Source organism: Callionymus lyra, chromosome 6 (assembly GCF_982586985.1).
Source record: "Callionymus lyra chromosome 6, fCalLyr1.hap1.1, whole genome shotgun sequence".
Lineage (NCBI taxonomy): Eukaryota > Metazoa > Chordata > Actinopteri > Syngnathiformes > Callionymidae > Callionymus > Callionymus lyra.
The window spans coordinates 2,148,800-2,159,467 of NC_141823.1; the positions used below are offsets into that span (position 1 = coordinate 2,148,800).

Sequence of the window (10,668 nt, forward strand, 5' to 3'; positions counted from 1 at the left end):
TCATAACATTCTATTATATTGTGAAGATTTTAATAGAAAAAGTATTAAATGTTTTTGTTTACGTTCAAGACACACACGTGTCAATCAACCATCGATGATTTAAACACAAACGTCAGCTCAAGAACTTAATACGTAGCCATGAGCGCAACAGTGTTTTCTGTTCAAATCTCAAATGATTTGATTCAATGATGGATTCAAATCTCAAACATAATCTTCACAATTAGAAAAACTATATTAATTAAACACATTATTAATGTAAACATGTTGTTCGTGGACACAAACACACACATATATTGTGGTGAACACAAACACACACACATATTGTGGTGAACACAAACACACACATATTGTGGTGAACACAAACACACACATATTGTGGTGAACACAAACACACACATATTGTGGTGAACACAAACACACACTCATGGTTGAACAGTTTATTAAGATTGAAAGTGTGCGTCTGATCCGAGCCGTTGTCGTCACAAACGATCAAACACACTTCGGCAGATTCTCTGGAACTTAAAATGAAGTAAAAACTAACGACGACAAAAAAAAGTAAAAATTAGAAACACGTCCTACAGATGGCGCCGGGTGGAGTCCACGGGTCGGTCCCATCGCGTCTTAAATTATTGTGCACACAAACAAAACGCAGCTCAAACGACCACAAATGTTCCTGGACTGAAGCGGGCGAGGGGCGGTGAGGGCGGCGCTCAGTCCTGCGGCGTCACTTTGATACTTTGATTTACGATAAATATTTGGTGGCGACGCCTCAGACTCGGGGTCTGAGGGGCTGAGACTCACTACTGGTGGGCGCACTGGACCCCCGGCCCGTGGTGACCCCCCTCCTCGTCCGAGCTGTCGTTGTAGGCCTCGCGCCGGTTCCCTGAAGACGAGCTCTGGCTCACGTCGTAGTCCTGCAGGTCCACCTCCTCCGTGTCCCCCGAGATGATGGGGGGCTCCGACCGCGAGGGCAGCATGTCCTCCAGCTCCTGCAGGACAGGTGAGTCGCACGAGTCAGAGGCCGACGAGTCAGAGGCCAACGAGTCAGAGGCTCACGAATCAAAGACCCGCGAGTCAGTGACCCACGAGTCAGAGGCCGACGAATCAAAGACCCACCTGTCAGTGAGTCGCACGAGTCAGAGGCCCGCAAGTTAGAGATCCGCGAGTCAGTGACCCGCAAGTTAGAGATCCGCGAGTCAGTGACCCGCGAGTCAGTGGCCCGCAAGTTAGAGACCCGCGAGTCAGTGACCCGCGAGTCAGAGGCCCGCAAGTTAGAGACCCGCGAGTCAGTGACCCGCGAGTCAGTGACCCGCAAGTCAGAGACCCGCGAGTCAGAGGCCCGCAAGTTAGAGACCCGCGAGTCAGTGACCCGCGAGTCAGTGACCCGCGAGTCAGTGAGTCGCACGAGTCAGTGACCCACACGAGTCAGTGACCCACACGAGTCAGAGACCCACACGAGTCAGAGACCCGCACGAGTCAGAGACCCGCACGAGTCAGAGACCCAGTGAGTCAGAGACCCGCGAGTCAGAGGCTCACGAATCAAAGACCCGCGAGTCAGAGGCTCACGAGTCAGAGAGTTGCACGAGTCAGTGAGTCGCACGAGTCAGTGAGTCGCACGAGTCAGTGAGTCGCACGAGTCAGAGACCCGCGAGTCAGAGACCCGCGAGTCAGTGACCCGCGAGTCAGTGACCCGCGAGTCAGAGACCCGCGAGTCAGAGACCCGCGAGTCAGAGACCCGCGAGTCAGAGACCCGCATGAGTCAGAGACCCGCATGAGTCAGAGACCCGCACGAGTCAGTGAGTCGCACGAGTCAGAGACCCACGAGTCAGAGACCCACGAGTCAGAGACCCACGAGTCAGAGACCCACGAGTCAGAGACCCACGAGTCAGAGGCCCACGAGTCAGAGGCCCGCGAGTCAGAGGCCCACGAGTCAGTGAGTCGCACGAGTCAGTGAGTCGCACGAGTCAGTGAGTCGCACGAGTCAGAGACCCACGAGTCAGTGAGTCGCACGAGTCAGAGACCCACGAGTCAGTGAGTCGCACGAGTCAGAGACCCACGAGTCAGTGACCCACGAGTCAGAGACCCACGAGTCAGTGAGTCGCACGAGTCAGAGACCCACGAGTCAGTGACCCGCGAGTCAGAGACCCACGAGTCAGTGACCCACGAGTCAGAGACCAGCGAGTCAGTGAGTCGCACGAGTCAGAGACCCACGAGTCAGAGACCCACGAGTCAGAGACCCACGAGTCAGAGACCCGCACGAGTCAGTGAGTCGCACGAGTCAGAGACCCACGAGTCAGTGAGTCGCACGAGTCAGAGACCCACGAGTCAGAGACCCACGAGTCAGTGAGTCGCACGAGTCAGAGACCCACGAGTCAGTGAGTCGCACGAGTCAGAGACCCACGAGTCAGTGAGTCGCACGAGTCAGAGACCCACGAGTCAGTGAGTCGCACGAGTCAGAGACCCACGAGTCAGAGACCCACGAGTCAGTGAGTCGCACGAGTCAGAGACCCACGAGTCAGTGAGTCGCACGAGTCAGAGACCCACGAGTCAGAGACCCACGAGTCAGTGAGTCGCACGAGTCAGAGACCCACGAGTCAGTGAGTCGCACGAGTCAGAGACCCACGAGTCAGTGAGTCGCACGAGTCAGAGACCCACGAGTCAGAGACCCACGAGTCAGTGAGTCGCACGAGTCAGAGACCCACGAGTCAGTGAGTCGCACGAGTCAGAGACCCACGAGTCAGTGAGTCGCACGAGTCAGAGACCCGCACGAGTCAGAGACCCACACGAGTCAGAGACCCGCACGAGTCAGTGAGTCGCACAAGTCAGAGACCCACACGAGTCAGAGACCCGCACGAGTCAGAGACCCACACGAGTCAGTGAGTCGCACAAGTCAGAGACCCACACGAGTCAGAGACCCACACGAGTCAGAGACCCACACGAGTCAGTGAGTCGCACAAGTCAGAGACCCACACGAGTCAGAGACCCACACGAGTCAGAGACCCACACGAGTCAGTGAGTCGCACAAGTCAGAGACCCACACGAGTCAGAGACCCGCACGAGTCAGAGACCCACGAGTCAGTGACCCACGAGTCAGTGAGTCGCACGAGTCAGAGACCCAGTGAGTCAGAGTCAGTTTTAGGAATTGGACAACAGACCAAACCAACAGAAAGACAGAATCAAACTTCCAGCCAATCCTGTGTCGAGCAGATGATCACATGACGCAGAAGATGATCCAGTAACTGTTGCTTTAGTCTGACTTTTATACAAACATTGATATTGAATTAAAAACACTATAAAATAAGAAACTTTATTTTCATTCAAGAGTAAAAACTTCTTACCACGAGCTTCTCAGGACTGATCCAGTTGTTCTCCGGGAACTGAACCTCGAACTTGATGTACAAGTCTCCCTTCTCGAAGGGGTTCCGGTACTGAGGCATCCCCTCGCCCCGGACCACCCGCACCGAGCCTGACACACACACACACACACACACACACACACACACACACTCGGTCAGCGTCCTCCAGGTGAGGTCACTCCCCCTCGCACTCACCTGGCTCGATGACTTTTCCCGCCGCATACTTGACCACGATCTGCCGTCCGTCCAGGTGCTTGACCAGGAACTGGAAGCCGCACAGCGCCTCCACCAGGCCGATCTTATGGTTGATGAAGAGGTCGTTTCCTTCTCGTCGGAATGTCTGGAAGATTGACAATGTTTGCATTTACGACCCCTGCTGGTGACGGAGCAGAACTGCACTGATGGTGAAGCAGGTTTTTATTTTCATCAACATAACGTCTCACTTTTCTTTTATTGTGAAAATATCAGAGACGAGCGTCAGAGCCTGAATAATAATGAATAATAATGAATAATAATGAATAATAATGAATAATAACTACATTTATGGATCAATTCTCAGGTCAAAGATGATGTTCAAACACAACATTAAAGAAAGAACATCTAGAAACTGCTGATGTTTCTTTGTGTTTTATGAACTTTTAATGCTCGACGTCTTTGAATAAATGTTGTTATTTTGCTTTTAATTAAATCCTGTATAACGACGACAAAAGACAACATTTGCATCATTGTGCTAATGGCTAAATCGGGACAACACATTTTTCTTGATATTTCTCTTTGAAAATGATGCCAAAAGAACTTCTTCCCTCCATCCCTCTCTCCATCCATCATTCACCCCCCTCTCTATCATCCATCCCCATCCCTCTATGCATCATCCATCTCTCATCCATCATCATCATCACCCATCCCTCGCTCTCCATCATCCATCCATCCATCTCTCCGTCTCTCATCCATCCCTCCCTCCCCTCTCCATCATCCATCCCCCTCTCCATCCATCATTCAACCCCCTCTCTATCATCTATCATCCCTCTCTCAATCATCATCCATCCATCCCTCCCTCCCTCCATCATCATCACCTACCCATACCTCCATCCATCCCTCTATCATCCATCATCTCTCCATCATCCATCCATCAATCCCTCCATCATCCATCATCTCTCCATCATCCATCCCTCCATCATCCATCATCTCTCCATCATCTCTCCATTATCCATCCATCCATCCATCATCTCTCCATCATCCATCATCTCTCCATTATCCATCCATCAATCCCTCCATCGTCCATCATCTCTCCATCATCTCTCCATCATCCATCCCTCCATCATCTATCATCTCTCCATCATCTCTCCATTATCCATCCATCCATCCCTCTATCATCCATCCATCCCTCTATCATCCATCATCTCTCCATCATCTCTACATCATCCATCATCTCTCCATCATCCATCCCTCCATCATCCATCATCTCTCCATCATCTCTCCATTATCCATCCCTCCATCCCTCCATCAACTTCACGATGACGCCGCTTCAACAGCACGACATGTTTTCATTTTCACAGCAAATCATTCAAGTTCAACGTGTCAAACTTTTTATAACAAAGTCGTTTCAACACGTGATTTAAAATCCTCAAAAACAGCAACATGATCATCAGCACAAACTGACCTCGTTCTCCTTCTCCTGCAGGATCAGCACGATGTCTCCGGGCTCCACGCCGGGCGCCTGATCGGCCTCTCCTCCGAAGGTGATCTTCTGGCCGTGCTTCATGCCTTTGTCCACGTGCACCTCCAGGATCTTCACCTCCTTCACCACCTTCTTGCCCTCGCACTTTTTACAGCGGTCCTTCTCGCTGATGACCTCGCCTGGAGAGGAGCGCGGCAGTCATGTGACCCGTCCTCACCAGAGGTCAGAGGTCAGGGGCGCTCACCTTCTCCGTTGCAGTCGGTGCACACGGACTGCATCTGCTGGACCATCCCCGGGGCCAGCTGCCGGATCATGAGGCGCATGCCGCGACCCCGACACGTGGCGCACTTCTGTACGGAGCCCGACTTGCCGCCCTGCCTGTGGAGCCGCACGAGGTCAGCGGGAGGTCAGCGGGAGGTCAGCGTACTTCAACTCGCGACCGGGTCACGTGACACTCACCCGTTGCACGAGCTGCACAGCACGTTCTTGCTCAGCTGCAGTTTGGTGGTCTTCCCATTGTAGACGTCCTCCAGGGACACTCTGCGGGAGACGGGCGGGTTTAAAACATGACGACCAGGCCGGGGGTCCCGACACTCACTTGAGCGGGTGGACCATGTCCTCGCCTCGCCGCCGACCCCCGTTGCGGGACCGACTCCCTTGACCGCCCATGAAGTTGAAGAGTCCGCCGCCGAAGATGTGCGAGAAGATGTCGTCCATGCCGGGACCCCCGCCGCCGCCTTCCCGTAGACCCTGCTCGCCATAGCGGTCGTAGAGCTCCTTCTTCTCAGGGTTGGTCAGCACTTCGTAGGCGAAGCTAATCTCCTTGAACTGGAGGAAGAGAGCGAGAGAATGAACGAATGAAAAACAACAACGTCGTGAAATATCTAAAGAGTGACATCGCTGGTGATGTCCTGTAACGTTTGATTGACAGATGTCACTGGGTTGATGGAGGCAGAAGCAAGAGTTTGGAAGTAAATCAGTGGCATCAGAGAAATCAATGGTTGAACTTCACATTTCAGTTCAGACGTAGATCGACTGGTATACAAAGAGCTTTGCCTTTTGGCTCAGCTCTCTCTTCACCAGCACGGATCAGTGCAGCGTCTTCATAAACGCAGATGTCGCCCCAATCCCCCCGTCAATCCAGAGATAAGTATTTTAGATTCAATATAAAAATGTTGGTATAATAGTGACTGAACTACTAGATCATGAGCTTCTACGTCGTCACATGATCGTCTGTGCGTCCCATGATTGGCTGGAAGTTTGAACCAGCAGCTCTGTGCTCTGATGGTTTTGTCTGGAGACTTCATTAGACCAACATTTATATTGAATTAAGAAGATCAGAAAAATGTATAATTGAATTACAATATCAGACTGTGTATACACTTTAAAATTATTTAAAAAACATTTGATTTTTCGAGTAAAACCTTGTAAAATACAAATTATAGAATTGCATTTTCCACAGAAATAAAGAAATGCGTGAAAAGAATATCATTTCATTATGTGAAATGTTGAATTCATCCATTCATATTCGTCGGCAGTGATACGCTAACATGAAGAAGAGAGTGCAGCCAGGGTGGAAGCACCAGTGAAAGCTTTATAGAACCTTCATGTTGTGTGGATGAAGAAACACAATCTCACGTCATGAAGCTGGATCACGACCACCGACTCCGAGGATCTGAGCCGATCGAACCAAACAAACTGATCTTCACGACAACGGTTGACGTTTGTTTTCAGAGAGTTTAAAGCATAGAAGCAACGATTCTGTGACGACCAGGTTGAATACGTGATGTCGTGTCAATGATCATCAACAGTAAACTCGTGATCTCATAGAAAAGTGTTTGAGAACAAAGTAGAGCTCGTGGGTGAAGAACAGAATATCTCAGATAACAAGATAGATCAAGAACAAGAGACAAAGAAGGAAAGACGAGATGTTGATGATGTTCACAGACGAGAGATGGACAGAAACACTCGTCTGTGATTTGATGGTTTGTGTATTTATTGACTCACACGTGTTGTGTGGAGCAGGACAGCAGCGAAAGGTATGTGTTAGGGCTTCACAATATATGGAAAAAAATATCAATATAGCGATACTGGCACATGTGATATACATATGGAAAACATGTGATTGTTTATAATTTTATCATATAAATCAATCATTTCTTAAATACACACAATCAGTGTCACGTTCTGTAAAGTTGTCAATTTGTACTTCTATGTCTGGTTGTTGTTTACGTCTCCGTCCGTCTGTGAACTGTGCAGCTTGTTAGGCTCGGTTGCTATGGTGACGCGTCTTGTCTCAGTATATACAGTGAAGTAATACTAACTTATGATCTAGTCAAACACTAGTGATCCAGTGAAGTAATACTAACTTATGATCTAGTCAAACACTAGTGATCCAGTGAAGTAATACTAACTTATGATCTAGTCAAACACTAGTGATCCAGTGAAGTAATACTAACTTATGATCTAGTCAAACACTAGTGATCCAGTGAAGTAATACTAACTTATGATCTAGTCAAACACTAGTGATCCAGTGAAGTAATACTAACTTATGATCTAGTCAAACACTAGTGATCCAGTGAAGTAATACTAACTTATGATCTAGTCAAACACTAGTGATCCAGTGAAGTAATACTAACTTATGATCTAGTCTAACACTAGTGATCCAGTCACTCGTCTCTTTCAACCTCCTTTGTTAAAGCAACATATTGTAAGAACTTTTCATCTCGTCTCAGTTGTTTTCTTAGAAGATCGTGAACTTCCAAACAAACCTGTGCGTCTTCACTGTATGCTAACGAGCTAAGTTGTTAGCGTCATTTATAAAGTGTTATGTGTGCGTCTTTACCGTATGCTAACGAGCTAAGTTGTTAGCGTCATTTATAAAGTGTTATGTGTGCGTCTTCACCGTATGCTAACGAGCTAAGTTGTTAGCGTCATTTATAAAGTGTTATGTGTGCGTCTTCACCGTATGCTAACGAGCTAAGTTGTTAGCGTCATTTATAAAGTGTTATGTGTGCGTCTTCACCGTATGCTAACGAGCTAAGTTGTTAGCGTCATTTATAAAGTGTTATGTGTGCGTCTTCACCGTATGCTAACGAGCTAAGTTGTTAGCGTCATTTATAAAGTGTTATGTGTGCGTGTACAAGGAGGAGGATTTATTATTGATTTGGTGATATCATGATGCGCAGGCAGCTCCTCTCTGATGTCGCTCAGTTTGGCGGGAAACCGATGCAAGTCCCGCGAGACTGAGCGTTATAAGAGAGATTTTTCTACCATCATGTCGGCACTGAAGAGCAGAAATAAACGACGTTCTCTAAACCCCCGGACATCACTACAGCACTCGCTCCTGCACGCAGCTACATTTTTAGGTGAAAGGAAAAATATCGTATCAATATTGATACTGCAATTCAAGACACCGATATTGAATATCGATATATTTCCAATATTGTGCAGCCCTAGATTGTGAGAATCCGAGCGACGCTGATCAGCTACAAAGACTCACCTTGTCGCCAGCATTGGGGTTCTTGTCAGGATGATACTCTTTGGCCAGTTTTCTGTAGGACTGCGAAGAAACAGATGAGATGATCAGAGTCGAGCACAGATCTCACTCAGAACAACTAATGTCTTAAACGCTGGTAAACGTTTCCTTCTTCTGCCCACATTATTATTCCTTTGACATAAAGAACCTTCTAAGCAGAAGATCTGAGACCAACAGGGACCTTCAGTCCTCGCGAGGTGTTTTCACAGTCCAATGTGAAGGGGCCAGGATCATCTCCTCTATATCTGAGACCATGGTGCTCAGTCAAAAGGGTTCAACATCCAGTTTGACTGAGAGATGGATCCACAGGTGGAGAAAGTTGACGTCTCTTGAGAACCATTGAGAACGACAGATGGATCGATCTCACTCACACGTTCTCCGTATTGTAGTGGAGAAAGAGCTGAGCCAAAAGACATGGACCAGTCCTTCCGTCTTACTTCTGTCATCTATTATCGGCAACTTTGTGACCCGAACAACAAAATCATTGAACTCATAAACACGATCGATTGATTTTCCGTCTGGACTCCCCAGTAGAGACGAGGAGCTCAGTCGTCCAGGAGAGACTCGAGGTAGAACGACTGCTGCTCCACAGGAGTCATGATCATCTCTCAGGTTCAGGACGAGACGTCACCTCAACCGTCTTATCTTAGAGAAGGTTCTCCTCAGAGTCTCACCTGGACGACCAAGCTGGAGGAGAAGAGACTCTGAAGAGATCTTTTGAGGCTTCACTCGAGAACAAGACTCTGACTCTCACCCCTGTCAGTCGAAACGACCTCTGACCTCAAGTTATCTTTCGATGATGGTCGCCAGTTACAGTCAGAATAAACACAGATTATGGTCACGTGAGTAAAGAGTAATAAACCTGTTGTTACTCAAACACGTCTGTAAACCAGATCATTAGCATCTCGTGCTAGCGCTAGCTTCATTGCTACATTACACAACTTTCATCAAATACTGGTGTCGAGAACCACGAGCTTGTTCGTCAAATGAGCAGAACCAGAACCGTTTGGATCAACAATCTTAATACATGTCACGAGTCGAGTCTGAAGAAGGAAAGATGATCGTTTTATGATCGCACCTTGTTAGCTCATGCTAACTGCTCTGATAATACAAGAATATAGACAGATGGAGAAAATACAGACAAACGAATGGACTCAACTGTATACGATGTATTTGTGTGGAATAATATGTTTTATATGTTCATTTAAATGCGTATAAAACACACATTTGATTGATGTTCACGTGACTAGCTTCAGAGACAGAACTACATCCTTGTCATGTGGTTATTATGTTGTAACTATTAAGAAAGAAACATGGTATTAATGAGGACACAGTTATTATACAATCATTATAGTTTAATAACACATTATTATAATGTAACGTTAGTTTTGTGCGAACATAAAAGTTACGTTTATCTAAGGAGGTCAATCGAGTCGATGGAGAGAGTTAAGCTAGTTTGTACAATAACTAACATATATACGAGGCTGAGACAGATGTGACGCGGATCAATGATTTAATATCGATCATAATATCGATGATGTTTTCAGGAGCATCGTCACCTGAACAACACCCATGCTAACATGCTAACAGCTAGCATGCTAACCGCTAGCTCCGCATAGCAACGCCGCTCAAACTCCAAACAAACGCGGGCAGAAGCTTCACCTTCTTCAGCTCGCCCTCCGTGGCGGTCGGCGACACGCCGAGGATGTCGTAGAGTTTGGTGTCGGCAACGTTCGACATGTTGCTGCTGCTGCGGATGCTTCAGCCGGGAGGTGATGGACAAAGAGACCGAGCCTCGTGTCTCTATTTCCGGGGAAGGTCGTCGCCGAGTGTCCGCTGCTGCCGCCCAGCTGCCGGTGTGCGCCGGTGTGAACATGGAGCGCGCCCTCGCAAGAAAGCCTTTATTGACAATAAAGATTCTGGAGATTCATCATAAAATAGTCTCACTTTAATGTGTTTCTTCTTTTGTTACAGCGAAGAAAACCCGTGGAATCAAAGTTGATCGATGAACAACAACAAGTTCGAGGCGAAAACAAATATCACAAACTATAAAACAGTAAAAGAAACAAAAATACTGAATTAAATGTGGCTCAGAA

General features: G+C 47.7%; 1 protein-coding gene across 1 annotated transcript; it reads right to left on the reverse strand.

Moving 5' to 3' along the window:
- Positions 1-422: 422 nt before the first annotated feature.
- On the reverse strand, positions 423-10,413 carry dnaja2a (DnaJ heat shock protein family (Hsp40) member A2a). The gene is made up of 9 exons (XM_087793025.1): positions 10,235-10,413; positions 8,537-8,596; positions 5,633-5,862; positions 5,494-5,574; positions 5,279-5,412; positions 5,017-5,213; positions 3,552-3,696; positions 3,339-3,466; positions 423-989 (listed from the first exon to the last, which is right to left on the reverse strand). The coding sequence occupies exons 1-9, from the start codon at positions 10,310-10,312 to the stop codon at positions 801-803; spliced, it is 1,242 nt and encodes a 413-aa protein (XP_087649151.1). The 5' UTR covers positions 10,313-10,413; the 3' UTR covers positions 423-800.
- Between the last annotated feature and the right edge of the window lie 255 nt (positions 10,414-10,668).